The 18966-nt window shown below is 42.0% G+C and overlaps 2 protein-coding genes across 2 annotated transcripts in view; both read right to left on the reverse strand.

The window, feature by feature from the left end:
• Window positions 1-1272: 1272 nt before the first annotated feature.
• On the reverse strand, window positions 1273-11052 carry LOC308075356 (cell cycle control protein 50A-like). Its single transcript, XM_080415200.1, has 7 exons — window positions 10622-11052; window positions 8356-8478; window positions 6106-6213; window positions 5119-5206; window positions 4835-4978; window positions 4532-4741; window positions 1273-4271 (listed from the first exon to the last, which is right to left on the reverse strand). Exons 1-7 carry the CDS (start codon window positions 10877-10879, stop codon window positions 4078-4080), a joined length of 1125 nt encoding a protein of 374 aa, XP_080271326.1. The 5' UTR covers window positions 10880-11052; the 3' UTR covers window positions 1273-4077.
• Window positions 11053-12948: 1896 nt separating this feature from the next.
• Window positions 12949-18966, reverse strand: part of LOC308073976 (filamin-A-interacting protein 1-like) — a 53501-nt gene continuing 47483 nt past the window's right edge. Inside the window, exons 5-6 of the mRNA XM_080413280.1 lie at window positions 14531-17339; window positions 12949-13902 (exon numbers count right to left, since the gene is read on the reverse strand). Coding sequence (XP_080269406.1) covers window positions 13696-13902; window positions 14531-17339 — 3016 coding nt within the window. The 3' untranslated portion in view covers window positions 12949-13695. The remainder of the gene's footprint in view (window positions 13903-14530; window positions 17340-18966) is intronic.

The raw sequence follows: 18966 nt of genomic DNA on the forward strand, positions 1-18966 counted from the left end.
GCGTTGGCTATTTGAAAATAGCCGATCTACAAGCTCACAACGCGTCGCGATCTGCTCATTTCAAAAACTCTTTGCAATAAAATGTGGAATATTTGGGATATTTTGGAGACATTCTTTAACAACTCAAATATTTTCATGACAATATTTGAGAACCACTGGTTTAAATAATAATTAAAACATGATTTGGAAGCAAGCCTAAATAAGCAAGTACACGTTAGAAACAAGCCCAAAATACCGCAATCCGCCACCACAAGCAACTACAGAAAAATAAGCCCAAAGTCGCATATAATAAGCCGACATGGCAACACTGTCACAGTCAACCGACGTTGGGTGCATTACCGCCACCTATTGCTCCGGAGTGAATGAGCCCTAGTGGACAATAACTAAGTACATTTACTCAAGTACTGTAATTTTTTTTATAAAAGTATAATTTTGAGGTATTTTTTACTTAACTTAAGTATAATTTCCTATACTTTTACTTCTACTCCACTAACATCCCAGAGGCAAATGCTGTACTTTACTCCACTACTATTGAAAACTTAACTACTAGTTACTTTGTAGATTTTGATTATTATTACAAAACGTATATTACATCACTTCAGCCCTATTTAAACTTTGGCTATTTGAAAATAGCAATGCGACCCCAGTTACAGAATCACTGACCTATACTTAATTGAAACGCAACTTGCAATTCATAAAATAGCGAATAAACATAATGCATTTGATTAATTAAAGCTGAAAACTGTATAGCAGCATATCAACAGTTCAACTGTATTTGTTTTCAGGTCAAAACAAGCACTTTGTAACTGTGCAAATGTTTTCTTTCCTTCCTATTCACACCTCAAGTTGGTGTCAGTCAGCCACAAGCCGCTAGCAAGTGAACCAGGAGGAAGTGTTACTGAGAAAATGCTTTTAGCATTTATGCAAATACTGTATAGTCATATACTGGAATAACTTTGTTATATTCTAGTATAGTAGCCTAAAGCAAAAGCTACAGTATGGTGAAGAGCTGCAGTCAAGCATGATGACAACACTTCATGATGCACAGGAGGACTACGCTAGGAAGGTGCAGAAAATGTCAGACGACTGTCAGACTGCATTAATAAAAATAAAATAAAAAAGGATTTCAGACATTAGATGTTTAAGTACTACATATAGCCTACACGTAGTGTTCATTGCAATGATTTAGCAATGCCCTGAAAACATTTATTCTTCCAATTTAATTTGCATATAGCTGTCTGCTATCAAATGAAACGACATAAATGACCAACGCATTGACCAACATATTTTTAATATGGTCATAAAACAAGCCATTAGGTCCAGATTTAATCAACTCACCAGAACTCCTGATTAATTATGCATTTATAAGGACAGAATGAAGTTAGGTGGGGGAAAAAAAGCTAACAAATGACACTTTTAAAGTGCATATCATTGGTCAAGAGTGATGTAAGAATTTGATTAACAAGTTCATCAAAATAGATTACCTATACAAAACCTTTACAGCACTGGATACAAATTTATAGCAGTATTTGCAACAAATACACATTAGCTCATCAGCTAAAGAAAAACCCTTAGGAATGCCGCAATCCACAAACATTTGTACGAAACCAAACCGTGCCATGGACAAATAGTTTATTTTTGGTATAATTTTGTCATTGACCTTCTATTACCTCTGCAAGAGTAAAATACTTAATAAATGCTTTCCATCAGCATACTAACCCACTATGAGCATTCCATCCAATATTCAAGCCAAGTTGAAACAGCTAGAGGTATATGTCAGTGGAACACAGTGATACATTCATCAGCAGGACATTTACAGTACAGGATGACCACAAAAACTCACTTTAAAATCTCAATTTAAAATATATACATCCTTCAATAAGCAAGCCATTCACAACGCACTGCTCAGAGAACATAATATACAGTATGGATAAATAAAAAGTAAAACAGATATTGAACAGCAGCAGCCATCTTGAAGCTACACCACATGCACACAAGACACAGAATCCAAGGCTCCAACACTCTCCTTTTTTGCCATGACTATCCGATATGTTGTACAACGTACATGATTGTACAAGCCTGGTGCAAAACGGAAAGAAAACGTGAACGGCCAACCCAAATGAAAAAAAAGATGCTGCGGGTTCAGGAAGAACTCATGGTCATCACCAGCGACGATGAAGGGTCTGAATGTGAGTAAGAAAGTGCCTTAAACAATGGCGATCAATGTGTTTCCACTTTTCATGGTGGACATGGACAAAGTGAAGCACAAGGGGCCATGTCCACAGAAAGCAGGTGTGAAATAGGTTAAATGTTGTGGATATCAATAAACGCTGCGTGCAAATGCTCTCAACGTGATATACAAAGCGCTCCTCCGCTCATAGAATGCCTTCTGTGGACACGGTCCCCAATGCTATACAAGACCATGCAGTCTCCGAAGGTAGCGGATGAAGGACCTGATCATCATCTTCTCCATGTGTTATTGACACAGTGGTTGCTGCCCTCAGAAACACAGAGGCCAGCACTCGCTTGACAGTGACTGCTGTCCTCACATGAGGGAGGTTAGCGTGTATTCTAACGTAACACAAACATACATTTACAAAAGGACCAGTGCATTCAGGCTGAAATTGACAAGCAGTCCAGAACGGGGCCCCACGGGGCGCCCAGGCATGCGTGAGGTAGTCTCTCAAGACAGATGCAATGTCTCCCACAATGTTCTAATTCTTCCACCAACCCGTCTGTATTTCGTAAGCTCTGAAAATGAGTAGAACCTAAAGTGGATGCCATGTCAATTCCCCACTTCCGTTTGTACATGTAAATTGTACTGGACTCCAAATGAGTAGATTCCTAGCTTCAAAAAGATATTTGAAAAAAATACATTTTTGTTAACAGTGTCATTATTGGTTGCATAGAGAAGAGCAGACAGCAGCTTCTTCCTCTTCTCAACTTTTACAGTGTGGAATTACAGACTGTCTACACTATGTAGCATTTGAAAATTGAGGAAGAGATAGACTGGCTTGAGAGACTAATGGTGCTTTTGCAATACATAATCCCAGCTCGCCACGCCACGGCTCTACCCTCCTTATTTGCCATTTCCATTAGTACCCGATACCAGGTATCCGGTACTAACAAGTACTTTTTAGAACCCCCAACTCCAACTTCTAGGATCCAAGTGAGGTGAGGCGATGCCAAATGGTGACGTCCAAATGCTGCCGACTACTGGTTGGTCAGAGATTCCTCACTAGCATCATGACATCTATGGATGGGACTGCATGGAAGCTCGCAAGTTGCAAATACTGTAGTTACGGCCACCCATTGTTTTATATTTATCTATTTATCTCTATTTGAGAGGATTTGTAAGTCCTGGTGTGCTAGTGATCAGTGAGATTAGACTGCATTGTGTCTGTCTGTGTTTACTGTAATAAGGACGATTAGCTCTAAGAGTAACCAGATGTAGCCTTTATTAACTTTAGCTTCCTGCTGCCGTCTTTTCCTTGCTATATATAATCCATTGCAATAATAAATATAGCACGGAGCAGTAGGGGCAAATCACCAGTTTTGTGAAAAGTTAGAAAGTTGGGTTTAATGTCCCCCCCCCCCCCCCCCCCCGTTTCACTTTTGTAGCAGGGTTTAGGTCATGGTTCACCCTGACATTAAGCTCCTCTATTCTTGTATATGTCACTGTGTGTAGTAATAAATTAAACATTTCTTATTTATTTTGTTCTGTATCTTTTTGTGTTGCGCTCTTAGACCCATTGAAAAGGACGTTCAACTATTAGACAAGTTTAAACCAGAAATGAATCAGTGTTGAGCAACTGCATGGCCCATTTCTTGCCTTAATGATAACAGAAACCGTGTCTGATGGAATGTACAGGTTAAAATGAAGATTATATCCAGGCATCATTAGCACTTTGGACGGCAGTTTTCATATGACGGTAACCTATGGGAGGATGGGGGGGTCCAGTGCAATGGAAAACCAAAATAAACTGAGTTAAGTAGAGTAGAGGCGTGGCGAGCCATAACTATGTATGGAAAAGTGACATAAGCATGAGTGTATAGGAAGCTCTGTATAGGAAGAAGTTAGTTCGGAATATCGGGGCTGCTGTTGCGGCTGCCATATTTGTGGTGGATGATGAGCAGGACCACGCCGAGGAAAAAGCAAACGGAGCCCACGGTGATGTACGCGATGCCCAGGAAGGGGTTCTTGCCGCCCATCCAGGAAATGGTGCTCAGGATCATGCGCTTCCTGCCATCAAAGCTACGCACAGGGTAATCTGATGCATATGGTTAAAGGAAAAGGGTTGAAACTTCAGGATCAAGTGAAAAGTAGAGGAGGATACAAATGGTTCACCTAAAATATTTGGATTTATGGCAAGTAGTACATTAAAATATTGACTGTTAACAACTTTACCTAGATTACAAGTCACCGCTTTAGAAACTATGGCTAAATTCAGGAAGAGGGAAGCAGCCCGTCAGGGCTGCCTCTTATTTGGGATGTACAGCATTGCCCGTTAACTCAAATCAAAAAGGATACTATAGGTGACCTCGAGGACGTATTTGCCACTGGGCAGAGTTGGAGTCATGCTGGACTTCTTCTGAATGATGCGGTACAGCTTCCGGAAGGTGGGCAGGGCGGCGGTGCGCATCCACACGATGAAGTCCTCGTTGATGAAACCGTTGTTGTCTGGGTCCGATGAGTCCAACTCAAACACTGGCTTCCTCCAGTTCACCGGCTTGTTGGTGCCTGGCAGAGGACAATGGCAATGACTTAGTTATATCATAGCTAGTCTTCACTGGCTATGTGCCAAGCAGGTCATTTGCATGGCATGTAAAGTACCTTGGAAAGACGCGGTGAGGTTGCCGTCTCCGCCGGGATTCCTGAATTTCACGTGCTTGTCCGTCCACCACGCGATGCCCTTCTTTACCAGAGGAATGCGATTTTTCGTGTTGTTGGCATCAATGTGAAACAACTCCAGAGTGTCTAGGAATCAGAAATAGGTTTAGTTTATGTTCCCACACAGGTCCACGTGACACACGGTTATGGTTGAGAAGGAAACATTCCTTTGACTGATGAGAATAAAAATGCTAAACTACTAATGCTGCTACATTCATTTTGCTCACCATTAAAAAGGCTGTTTGCAATGGCACCACATGGAGCGATGGGCAGGCCATCACTGGTACGGTAAGGCTCACATTCCTTGCTTGGGCTCTGCAAATAGTGATGTAGAGATTTAACTTAACACAAGGAGTAAATTACAAACGAGAAGTGAGCTATATTGTCCATTTTCTAAATCCAAGGTTAGTGGTTAAAAAAAAAGAAAGGCTGTAAAGCCTAGTTCGGACCAAAGATCTCGATACAACAAAATGGTGGTGTTATAACGTTGCAGAGAAAAGTCACAGTGGTCTGAAACGCCCAGTTCCCTGTTGGCTGATTGAGTTGTAAGAGATTCAACTTGCTGAGACGCAAAGAAAACAAGTTGCAACACATTTCTGACAACGCCTCGCACTGCAAGGCGCTGTGAGCTTGTAGATTGGCTATTTTCACAATGTTTGCCTCTTTCGTATGTCATATTTGACAATTTGGTAAAAGGTCTTTAAAGTAATTAAATTGTAACTTTAGAAATGTGCAGATACCCTGTAGCGTATAGACTTATACTGTATGTTGGTTTGTTTACTTTTGAGTGAGAAAACAATGTTGCACATTAATCTAATGATCTGGAGACCCCCCAAAATAATTTGGGGACCCCCAGTTTGGGACCCAGTGGCCTAGAGTATACAAAAAATAAACACTCATCATAGGCATAGCTCCTGCAGAAACACATAGGTGTAAGCCATGATCTAATAAAACAATAACATTATTATCTTATTATCTATATTTAATAAATAGTACTCAACTCAACCAAACAAGATAATAAATTAAACAATACACAAATTAAATACAAAAAGAAGGGCTAAAAACAGCAATACACAGTAAAGGCCACAGTTTCTCACTCAAATACAGTTGAAGGCCAGGGAGAAAACATGAGTCTTTAATAATAAAAGCCTCTAGTGAGTAGTAGTGACTGGGCAGAGCAAATATCAAGCTGTTCCAGAGCCCTCTGGGCATACCTTCAAAGATGACTTGTCACCATTCAATTGGCTGTCATCCCTCGACTTCACATAACGTCTGTGGTTCTGGTAGAAGTTGGACAAGCCATAATACATGAAGACGTTGCTCTGGAAGGGAGGAGAGGTGGAAATTAATATCAATAAAGGCAATGTAGATAATATCCCAAGAAAAATGTATGAGGAACCAGAACAAAATATTTACTCTCATGTACACAAGATGTAATCAAGAAACCTTTAACTTCTTTGGCCTACAAATATATAAACTTGGGTCAGTGCAATGAAGGAGTCTGATTTCAACTTCCCAGACCCAGAGTAAAACTCATTTATGACAGAACTCACCAAATAACTTTAAAAATAAAAAAAAGGACAGAAACAGTGCCTCGGTTTCGCCTATTTATTTTTGGAAACTTGTTTTGCTTTGATGTAATAATAAAGAAACCTGAACCTAACCTCAACAGTTACTTTTCTTTGAAATTACAAATTAAACTGTTTTGAAATTACAAGCACATAAAGCACTTACTTGATATAATATATAGAAATAAATCTAATTGTGTATGTACCACAGATGTTTATCTTAACTTCAATATCGATATAAAATTCAACTGTGAACTGATCCTGATAGCAATGTTCTTTTCTTTCTTTTTCCTTTATTTATTCAGGGAAGCCCATTGAGAGCAAGCTCTCTTTTTCATGGACGCCCTGATAACAGCATATAAAACACATACATAATGAAAAACAATAACAACATTTGAATCATAACACAATCGTCACAGGTGCATGTTGCGGACGCATGCACAGTTGCGCACCACAGTGAACCAAACCTCTCTGTGTAAATATTAAATAAACACAGACAAACAGCACGGAATACGTTGACACAAACACACTGGAACGATTTAGAAGCACTTTATAAGAAAACTAACACCTATGTTGATTTAACGTTAATACATGAGTTTTATTTTTTTACGACTCGTCCCAAAACACGCTCGCCCCCATTTTTTCCCACCGACCGCTCGCTGGTTCTTGTATTCTTGTATTTGTGCGACTGTTTTGGGGCAAACGTTTTGGTATTCCTTTTGACCGCATTGCTTCCCCTCTTCTTCCCGGTGAACTCAGCCACTATAGACCAACCAAGAAACCAATCAGCTCTTGCGCTCTGCTACCGAACGAATATATACCAATATTCTAAGTAGACCACGAAGGGACACACGATATCTCCTAAGAGGTGAGGAAGAACAGCTACAGCTACATCTTCCCCATAGAGACATACAGTAGACGAAAGACTGAGTTCAGTCAGTGGACTGTCAGTCCTATAGGATCACATCGCCATGGCTAGCCATACTAGGCACCAAGCTCGGAACTTCCGATCTAGAAGAATCGGCCTGGATTTTACCACCCAGCTCGCTCATTGGGCTACTGTCCAACCACCATCGTATGAGCTCAAGGGTTAATCCCCCCACCTTGAGATACTGCCCTCATCATCGAGACCTAAGTGACGTACTCGCCCACCAGCGTCCAAGAACAACTCGTCGTCAGGACAGTACAACATAACAATAATAATCCTCTATTACGCGAATGATTGACACTTCACTGCGTCATTGGAGCGCTGACAAAAGTTGAAGCCAGTTCAACTTTTTCTTAGCGCGTCATACCCGTCATGCAGTGACAAGTGTCGCATGTCATTTCGTCATGCAGTGACAAGTGTCGCATGTCATTTCGTCATGCAGTGACAAGTGTCGCATGTCATTTAGCTTCGGACGTGATTGTAGCCTTGTTGCTTTGTCGTTAGGCTTAATTGGGTAATTTGTAGATACAGACCATATTAAATCTGCCAAAGCTAAGGCTTAATGCATGAATCACTCTTTGGTGTTTTCCAGAAGCACTTGAGATGAAAGGTAGACATAAAAATACAATGTAAGTGTAGGGGTTTCTGTAAGTAATCGATAACAGCCTTGTGGAGATGTTGCTGGATTGACTTCTTAACAGCATGCTCCAAAATGGACTAATCAATTTGAATGAGTGCTCGAGCCAACGCTTAAGTGTCTCTTCAAACACAAATAGATGACTAATGGACATCTGCTGCCAGGAATGTCTTTTTCTGGTAGTGTTATTGTATCCATTTTCAACTCAGAGAATCTACAAAAGTACATTCTCTGAGTTAAACTAATACTGAGGATTTTATTGTACATATCCACATTATCACTATCAGTTTTAGGCCAGAGGGAATAGGATTATTTATGGAGCTCATCTCACCTCAAATGGTTGCTGCAGTGTAAAAGGCACAGAGCAGTTGCACAGCATTGTGCTGTTCCAGCTGAAGTTATGAGCGCAGTTGTAGCATGGATGAGCCACGTCGTCGTCACCAGTGTAATCGATCTGAAAAACAACACACCCGTTGATTAAGTTACTGGAAAAAACGAAACTTAAAAAAAAAAAAAAAAAAATGTTGCTGCAAATTAGGGCTGCAGCTACCGATTACCTTCTTTTTTTTAACAATGCGTTTTTTGTTATTTTGTAATAAAACAAAACATTGTCACATATACATGCATCTCTCTCCCCACCTCCCCTTAAACAAGGACACACATTTTGTTCTTTCGAGAAAAACATACTAACAAAAACACATCATACAGACATTAGCGTAATAAATTAAATTTGAAAAAGATAAAAGCATTATGATTACTTATCAAAAAATCTCATCGTGAATATTTTGTGAAAGCACCATTCACCCCCACAATGTCACTGCGTTTGTTAGGGAACAAGTTACAACTAATAGAGGTTTCATTTGTCAACAGTAAGCAGTGCTTATGGTCCGTGTGGTTATGGTCCCCACTGCTGTGCCAGCAACATCACAATAATAAAGACTATGATATAGATATACAATTTAGGCATTTAGCAGACGCTCTTAATGCAGAGCAATTTACAGTAAGACACAAGGTTGTCCTTGCATCAAATGCATAGAAATAGTAATCTAGGATCATAGGTAAACCAAGAACCACACACACACACACACACACACACACACACACACGCGCACACACGCGCTATATTTTTATCGCTGCTACAATGTATGAGGAACCAGAACAAAATATTTACAAGGTTGTCCTTGCATCAAATGCATAGAAATAGTAATCTAGGATCATAGGTAAACCAAGAACCTATCATCAGTCTAACAGTAGAATATCCCAAAAAATCAATAATCTGTACATTGAAACTATACACACTATAGGATGCCAGGTCAACAATGACCTGGCATCTGTCTACATAACATGCCATCTAAATTACATTTTAGCCTTAGATATCTAGAGCAGTGGGTTTCAACCCTTTTCATATCAAGGTCTATTATTTATTTGGCATTTGAGCCACGGACCACCGTTTGATGAGATTCAGCCTCTCAGACCCAAAACTTAGAATATTTTGTTATCGTTGGATAAGATTTTGTCCACAATTCCATGATGTATTGATGTTGGTACCATAGGAGAGATGACAGGCACACGTTGATCAAAATAACAATTCTTTAATTAAGTGTTGCAGATGTTTAACAATAATTTAACTCAGATCTATGAGGGTCATTTTGGTTACCAACTCCCCATCATTTATCTGGGGACCACCTGGAACCCCCTCAAGGACCGCTGCCCGGACCACTGATATAGATAAAGATAAAGCCCCATGAGGTGCAAGATTATTTCCTGTCAAATACTGGTATCCTTCACCAACACTGCAACAGGAAACTGACTTGTAGAATGTCAATGTTGTCCAGTAGCCTTGGATGGATCAAGGCGATCATAAATGTATTCATCCATTTTAACATTTGCATATCTATGATCAAGTAAAAGTCAGACCAAAAGATCAAATCCATCTATGATAGTCTTGATCCAAGGCTAATAATAATAGTAAAAGATTAAAGCCAAGTAAAAGTTGTCATTCACGTCGGGCAGAGACCTCGTCCATATTTCATCTTGTTATGTTTCAGTGGTGTAAAGTAACATTTATCATGATTGATTGAGGTAATTTTACTTTACTGCAGTATTTCCAAATTTCTGTACTTTTACTTCTACTCCACTACATCTCAGAGGCAAATATTGTAAACTTTAGTTACTAGTTACTTTGTAGATTTTGCTTATTATTACAAAACATACATTACCCACTTCAACCCTATATACATTTCGGCCATTTTCTAAAGATTTTAATCCATTTTATACATTTGAAAACTTGTGAAATGGGACATTCTGCATAATGAATACTTTTACTTTTGTTACTTTAAGTACATGTTGATACCAATACTTGTGTAGTTTTACTCAAGTCAATTCCTAGCCATGGTTCACATGACGCTTGTATACAAGCGTCACAAGCGTCATGTGAACCATGTTTCAGGGCTAGTCAATTCCCAGACCTTTACCTGTAGTATTTCTATTGTTGATACTTTTACTTAAGTAAAAAAAAAAAAATAGTACTTTATTTCCGCCACTGTTTTTATGTTTACTCTCACGTTTTTTATTTGTCGTTGTTTTGTTTTTTTTACCTCAAACTCTTTGATGTTGTTGGAAGTGACGAAGAGGCCGATGCCGATCGGGATGAAGATGAGGCCGATGACGAAGAAGGCCGGCAGCACGGTGCCCGCGGTGAGGATGGGCTGCCAGGCCGGCAGCCGCTGCTGCTTGAACGCCGTGTTGTCCGGCTTCTTGCTCTTGTTGACGGCGGCCGCGGCGGCCCCGCCGCCCGGAGCTCCGGGGTGGTTCCCTCCGTCCTCCTCCTTGGCGTTGTAGCTGGACGCCATCATGGTTGGAAAGAGAAATGAACCGTTCCCCCCGACAGCTTTGGGTTCTTTCCTTTCAAGACTTCACGGCGAGAAAATAAAATGGAGAAGCTGCTGTTGGAGGAAAAGAGGATGTGGTAGATGTGTGACTGTTGTGTTCTGCTAAACAGCCATTGATAGCTGCTTGATCTCTGTGTTGCCAGGTTCTTGCGAGAGAAACAAGCAACATGGTCTATGAAAACAAGCGAAATCTAAGCGAGCCCTTCGCCCTTTAAACACAAAAGATGTGATTGATGCCATCACGGTTGGAAAGAGAAATGAACCGTCCCCCCCCCGACAGCGTGGGTTCTTTACAATACATTGGCTACTTGAAAATAGCCGATCTACAAGCTGTTTGTGAGCTTGCAGATCTGTTTTTTTCAAACAAAAAACTGAAGATAAAAAAAAGAGGAATATTTTTTGAACATTTTAACAATACAAATCTTGTATGGGGGTCCCTGGCATAACTATCCCTAGAATGACTCTGTGATCTTACATACATTTGGAATACATGAAATGTATGTAAGATCACAGACATTCTAGGGCTATGGCATAACATATTTTCAGATGGGGTTCCGCAGACAAAACAAATACATATTAATTTGGGGGTCCTTGACTTGAAAATGTTTGAGAAACACTGGTTTAAACAACATTAGGAAGCAAGACCAAAATAAGCAACTACACTTGTCTTAGACGCTTAGAATAAGCGGACATGGCAACCCTGCTTGTTGTTACTGTAATCTGACAGGAAGAAGGGAGACGAAGCAGGAAGTTTTCTCGACCAATGGGGTGCTATTACGTAGTTGTGACGTCACCACACAACTCTAAAGGTCCTCCTCCTCTAGCCTCCAGAGGCTTGATTGATTGATTTGCCAAAAAAAAGCACAGAAAGTACAGTTTAATACAAATACAATGCGAAAAGGATTGAACCCAAGAAAGCACCATGGCTTGTTTAAATTGGGGTCCTGTGTAGGTTTTGATTTATTATTACAAAACATACATTAACATTACCCACTTCAGCCCTATTTAGGCCATTTGAAAATAGTCGATAAACTGCATCATGGGACGCATTTAAACTGTTTTAACAAATAAATATTACTTACAGCACCTTTATGTGTCTTTGATGATGATGATGACGATGATAATGATGACAACAACAACACTAGTAAAAACATATGGGCTGCTCTGCTCTCAATGCTAATATTCTGAAGAACATCACCTGCATAATATGATGCAAATGCTCAGTCTAAACATCATGCACATACCTGTTACTGTGCATCTTTGATTAGATTTGTATTTTTTGACCTGTTTTTCCTTTCACTCCTGCTGTTCCTCGCCAGAGCTGGCGAAAACTTCTGGGAACTCAGATTACTCCTGCTCTTACTCTACCTCTATCCTCTACTAAAAGTACAAAATGATGGGCCACGCACAAAATACATAATTTCACCCTCTTCCTTACACCAGTAAACCTGTGATAAAGCTGAATCTGATTCTCACAAGATCAAGTCCACTACTATTACTACTACTAATAATAATAATAATGATGATGATAATGATAATGATAATGATAAGGGTAATGATAATAATAATAATAATAAACCACAAGAACAACCTTGGTACTGTTCCCCTGTATAAGTTGATGAAATATGAATAACTGCTCAAGTGGAAACAATTGCTTTCTTTCATCCAACATGAGCATCTTTGGTAGTTGTTGTTGCAAACAGCTTGTTAGTCAAATTGTTGTAATTGGTGGTTACGGGCAAGCATTCATCTGTGTTGAGATAGCCGTGAGAATTTTGCCCATAGTCTCTCAAACACAAGATTATATGACCATCTGTTTTGATTTCATTCTCTGGCCACACAAATAATAGGTCAATACAAACTCTGAGGGCTTAATAGCAAATTTACTGTGAAATGCAACAGACGCCCCCACAGAATACTGCCAACCTTTACAGAGCACTCTTTCATCTGTGGACTTTTCAGAAAACAAATCTCAAGCCAGTAGAGTTTGATGTTTCTTATTTGGCTTCTAGCATTGTAAATAAATTGTCACATTTCCCTTTCAAAAGTACATTTTATTTAAATTACAAAATCATGTACACAATAAAAACAACACATCACTTGAAACATAAAACAAATACTGGGACTTCTGGTAAATTAAAGTATTTAGAAAATATGTCAACAAAAATTAATTACATGTGAGAGAGATACTCGCTAATGGAAGAAGCAGTTTGAGTATAGTCTGAAACCCCCCACCACACGCCCACACGCGCACGCGCACACACACACACACACACACACACACACACACACACACACACACACACACACACACACACACACACACACACACACACACACACACACACACACACACAAACACACACACACACACACACACACACACACACGCACACAGTCACACAGTCACACACACAAACACCCTGGCAAATACACTGCAAATATGCTCAATATCAGCTCTACATGATAGAAATGGATATGAAACTGACAAGCATAAAAGACTGCAAAAATATAAAATATATTCCTGATTTCAAGTACAACAGCATTCCACTGTATTCTACATTGTTAAGTGTTGTATTGTTGAAGGGAATTAGGACACAGAACATCTTTCTGGGACTGGGTATCTTGTCCTCTGTCTACATCTGTATCTGTAGCACCACGTTTAGAAATCTATACGGTAGGTAGCTCACTGGTACTGTTTGTTTTAGCACCTCATACCCATTCAATGCCTTGGATGACACACTGATCATCCTTGTGCCCTGTTTAATCCTCCGGGTCCATCAGGCCTTTCCTCCATTTTGAAAGCCACTGGTGTTTACTGCAGATTTCCTAACTTCTATTCTCATTGATTGAGTCTCTGCTCGTGACTCGATCTTCACTCCACTGGAGATCCCCAGGGCTCCAAGCACGGTCTTCCCCGTCTTCAGGCTCTTGGACATCGGGATACGGGTCAGCCCTCCTCTGGGTGGCTGGGCCTCTTGCCCGGCCTTTTAGAAAGCAAAGAGAAAGGGTTCCGTTATGAAAGAAAGCAGAGAGGAGATAAATTGCAGGAAACATGCAAGGTAAATCACTGGGAGAAAAGAAAAACATATTACAGGTGGGTGGGGTTTCCTAAATTCAAAACAATGTCACCAATCATAAGTATCATATGGAATGAGTTTTTAAAAAATGCAAATATTTATTCATTCCTTCATTTCAAGCTGAGCTGGTGAGTGTTGACCCAGCCGAGGTTTCAGTGCAGCGTGCCAGCAAGAGGGCGTCGAGCCCCATGTGGCTTTTTGTGAATGTAAACAGAGCACAACAGCTATAAATGACAACGTTGATTGTAACATGGTGGCAGTTTGCCACGTCGTTACGGCTCCACGGTGCTCTGAGCTCTGTCCGTAAAGCCATCTCTGTCACGCTATCCATCTGCACCACAAAGACCAGATCATACGCTCCACTGGAACACCACCACAGTGTTGCATCTTCTCCCAACACTGTTACGTAACAGCGGAGAGCGAAGCTGGTAATTACCTTTAAACATGCAAGTGTTTACATCATATGCATCATCATCATGCAGGACCAGTATATGTTAGCGAAAAAAATATTAACGATATAAACAAGAAAACTTACCATTGTTTGTGATGGTCTGGAAGGGGTAGATGTAACTGGTGTAATGGTAATACTGCTCATCACTTTATTGGGAGAGGTTCTGGCAGTAGTGGTGGTGATCTGGCGAGGGGAGCGCAAAACGGTCCCAGTGGATAAGGTCATCATCTCCTTGCAGTCTGTTCCAGCAGTGACAGGCCTGACCACCATCTTCGGTGCTGCGCTGTTGCCTAAGTGAATGTGGATCTTGTTGTCCTCCATGGTGGTGATGATGCTGGCATTGGCCTGGCACTTCCGGATGGGAACCGGAACCATCTGTTTCTCAGGAGTGACCTTGAACACGGCCCGGCCCATGGTCATTTCCTGGGGTTCTGGGGAGGCAGAGGTGTCAGGCACTACAGATGTGCTGACCGTCATTATGGAAATCGGGGACAAGGGCCTTCCTGAAGCTGAGGATGAAATTCGACTGCTCTCTGGGGACTTGGCCCTGGATATCGTTGTAATGGTGACAGGTGACTTGGCTCTCTCTGGGCCCCGTGGTCCAGCGGTGGTTCTGCCTCTATGGTTAGCTGCAGTGTGTGTGGGAATGATTGTGATTTTGGGCTTAGGCTGGGCCGGGTTGGGGCTAAGTGGAGCAGAGCTGGAGAAGAAGTCTTCAGGAGTCGGGCTGCTGATCTCGAGTGTGGCTGTGCTGTTCTGGTGGTCGGGAGTCACTCGTATGTGCACAGGATGCCCTTGCTTTTGGGACACCGTCAGCTCAGTGGTCAAAGCCATCCCATTAATGTGCAACGGCTTTTCCAGGCTATTCCCCTGAGGGGCATTTTCCTTTTTCCTCATCCAGGGAATCCAGGACTTCTTCATGCCTAAGTCATGGCCAGATGAAAGGCAGCGCTCAAGACCACTGGTCTTCTCGGCTGGCTTCTTCAGGCATTTCTGCCTGAGATTACTCATGATGTGATTCTCTTCCTGGACCGACTTCCTGATGAACACAGCTGGGGTGTCCTCTTCCGCTGTTCCATTCGGAACCTCTGTCTGCACTCCAGTAGATGTCATGGCAATGTCTACCATCCTCCTCCCATTCAAGCTGGGCCGCAGCGCTCGGCTCTGTCGCTTGGTCACCTCAAGCTCTTTGGTGAGGTGGAAAACCTCAACGCCCATGTTCTTGGCCTTCTCCTCCTCCTCCAAGAACCTCTGCTGCAGCAATGTGTAATCCACCTGGAGCTGAGACAGCTGATCCTCTTTGTGCATCAGTTCATGGATCTTCTCCTTCAGGGCCACAACGTCAGAATGTAGGTCTCTGGTCTTGGCCTCCTCTTTCTTGCAGCGCTGCTGGAGGTCATCCTCCCTGCTCTCCTCCTCTCCTTTCTCTATTGCTTTGTTCCGTGCGATCTGGCTCCGCATTTCCTCCAACTGCTGGGAAAGAATGTTCGCCTTGTCTTGCTCTGTCATGAACTTTTTCTCCAAGAGGTCGTACTGGTCCTCTGTCTTGATCAGGTCTCCCTCTACCACCTCGAGCTGCTTGAGGCGGTTCTTCAGTCGCTCAATTTCGAAGGTCAGTTCCTTTACTTTATTATCTTCTCTCTTGCCAGCATCAGAGGCTTTATCCATTTCACACTTTACTATGTGCTTTGTGGATAGTTTTTCTGCTTGCTCTAGACTTTCCAAGGTTTTTTTCATCTGGCTGACCTTGGAATTCAGGTCCTTGTTTTTATCCATTTCATAAACTAGCTTGGTGTTTAGCTCCCCCTTCTCTATTGTTAGAGTCCCCACTTTGGTTTCCATCTCTGACTTTAACTTCAGATATTTTTTGCTTTCATCTATCAATCTCTCAGTGACCTCCATGACCTTGCCCTCCTCTGCTTCGACACTCTTGCTCAAGTCCTCCTTTTTCCGCTCCTCTGACTTCATTCTCTCCATGAGATTCTTTCTCTCATCCATCAAAGCGACAGTCAGTGACTTGAGCTTACTCAGGTCGTCCTTGAGGCTTAACTCTGACTTCTCTAATCTCAACTCGGAGGACTCAAGCTCTTTCATCCTGATCCTGAGCGCCACAAGTTCGTCTGAGAGTTCTTTGGTCAGGCCCCTCTCTCTGTCCAGAGCAGCGTGCAACTGGGTGCACTCTGCCTTGCTGATGTTGAATGCTTCCTCAAGCTTCTCCAGCTCCACCATTCTCTTCTGGAGCTTCTCCACCTCCAGCCTGAGGTCTTTGCTCTTACTGTCCTCCTCCTGCAGTCTCTTCCTCAACTCCTTACACTGCATTTCAGTCTTGGTGATCTCCTCGTCCTTGCCCTCCATCTCGAGCACTCGTTTCCGGAGGTTTTCCAACTCAGCAATTAAGTTGGAGTTTCCGCACTCCCCATTGCTGATCTTCTCCCTCAGCTCCTGCAGCTCCTCCTCTGACCTTTTCAAGGCCTGGTTGCTTTCCTCTAGCTCCTCCACTCTGTGCGATAGTCCAGAGATCTTGGTGTTAAGCTGGCGGCCATGGGACTCCTGGTTGGCTAGCTTGGCGCTCATCTCCTCGTGCTGCTGGGCGAACTTGGCCGTCTTCTCCTTAAGCTCGGCGTCCAGGCTCAGCACCCTCTGACCGTCCTCCTGAGCGCGCCCACTGGCCTCGCTCAGCGCCTGCTCGCGCTGCTGCAGCTGCTGGCCGAGCTCTTGGACGCGCTGGCTCTGCTTGTCGATCTGCTCCAGGTGGAGTTGGCGCTCGTCCACCAGCATCAGGGCGAAGGACTTCAGCTTGACCAGCTCCTCCCGCACCTTGGCCAGTCGCTTGTTATGCTCCTTCTCCTTCCGCACCTGGTAGGCTTTCTCGTTCTCCAGTAACTTCTTCAATCTGAAAAAGAAGGACAGAGGAGGGTATATTAGCTTGGCATTTCAAACGATGAATATCTGTGTTTTTTGTCAATTATTTTGCATTTTAACATGCTTTTTGTTTGAATTCATCATTCATAAATAACATTAATTAAGTAATCATTTCACAAGTTGGACAAATAGTCACCAATGGACGCAATTATATAGTGATTACAAACTGTGATGTTATTAACACATTTGAAATATTTACTGCATGGGGTGTAACATAACAATTTACACCATGACAAACTTGGGTAGTGTGTGAAAGTGAAATCAACTAGATTTTCAACTATAACCTGAAGCTGCACCCTTCTGTAAATATTTTACAGGATAACTGGTAGGATATTTTAGGGTAAGCTAAACATAAAAAGATCACATAAGTTGTCAAAGATCTACACAACAACTGCCAAACTGTTTCCATCCTTACTGATAGACTAGAGACTGCAGAGAACAAGAACTTTAACTGAAGCCCCCACATAGAGCGCTCTCTTTCTTTCAGCTTCTTTCTATGCTGCTCATGTCCATTCTCATCCCAGTCTCCAACAAATTACATGCAAAGCGAATGCAAAACTGCACCATCTCTCTGTGCACTCCAAGTAAAGGAGTAATAGAATGGTCAACCAGCACATTTTTGCAATGCAAAATAAACCAAATATATTATAGACAGCATCTCTGCGAGGCAATTATGCAACAGCATCCAAAGCAACAACAACAAAAGAAAAGCTATAACGACCTTCATTCAAAACAAAGCTGCTGTCCTGGATATGTGGAAAAAATCTTCAAGCTCCAATCACAACTTACCCACTGAGGGATGCCCTATACGCAGCTCATAAACATTACAGAATCCACTGAAAGTACACGAAAGCTGACAGGGGGGGGGCCCTGTACTCCATATGGTCTCCACTACACCGTCACATTCCAAGTATGTCATCAGGACAGTGAAAGGTGACTAAATACAGAGGAGCACAACCGACCGGACTTCAAGATATTGATGTCACTTTGCCCATAGAGATGTTGTGTGTGCATGTGAGAGAGAGAGAGAGAGAGAGAGAGAGAGAGAGAGAGAGAGAGAGAGAGAGAGAGAGAGAGATGAGTGTGTGTGCGTGAGGCTCTAGTTTGGACTGTGTGAAGGGGTGGAACCCATGGTCAAAGGGAGGGCGCTCAACAAGACTCCTCCTAAATGTGTTCTTTTTCATGTTTTTACTAACACTCAGCAGGGGGGGAAACAAACCTGTCAGAGTTTAAAATGGCACCAGAAAGAAAGTTGCATTTTCATTCTTCTCACAGCAACATTCAGACCTACGCTCATGTTCATTTAACTCAGAGAGTTTACAAATGTAACCAAATGGACCCGTAAAGGTCCATTTGTATGCTCTCTGAGTTACAAATGGATAAATTAACACCATGAGGACTCTACTGCATATTAACTGCTCTAGGAAAAATAGATGGAGTCCAGTCTTTTTATCAGAAAAGACAGGAAATTATCTCCTCAGACAGGAAGCTATAATCTCACTGGTGTATGAGAAAGGACAGTAAGCGTGTCTACTAAAGTTCCACCCTGGGGGGAGGTGTGTGTGTGTGTGTGTGTGTGTGTGTGTGTGTGTGTGTGT

Source organism: Gymnoscopelus braueri (assembly GCF_963280865.1).
Source record: "Gymnoscopelus braueri genome assembly, chromosome: 19".
Taxonomy (NCBI): domain Eukaryota; kingdom Metazoa; phylum Chordata; class Actinopteri; order Myctophiformes; family Myctophidae; genus Gymnoscopelus; species Gymnoscopelus braueri.

What these genes read in the sequence shown, in the direction of transcription:
- LOC308075356 (XM_080415200.1), bottom strand. Translation starts at nt 10,879, where the DNA reads ATGATGGCGTCCAGCTACAACGCCAAGGAGGAGGACGGAGGGAACCAC. An exon ending in ACAACATCAAAGAGTTTGAG is followed by an intron (nt 8,479 to 10,621) that starts GTAAAAAAAACA and finishes GTTGTTTTTCAG; the next exon opens with ATCGATTACACTGGTGACGA. An exon ending in CGTCCTCGAGGTCACCTATA is followed by an intron (nt 4,272 to 4,531) that starts GTATCCTTTTTG and finishes CATATGCATCAG; the next exon opens with ATTACCCTGTGCGTAGCTTT.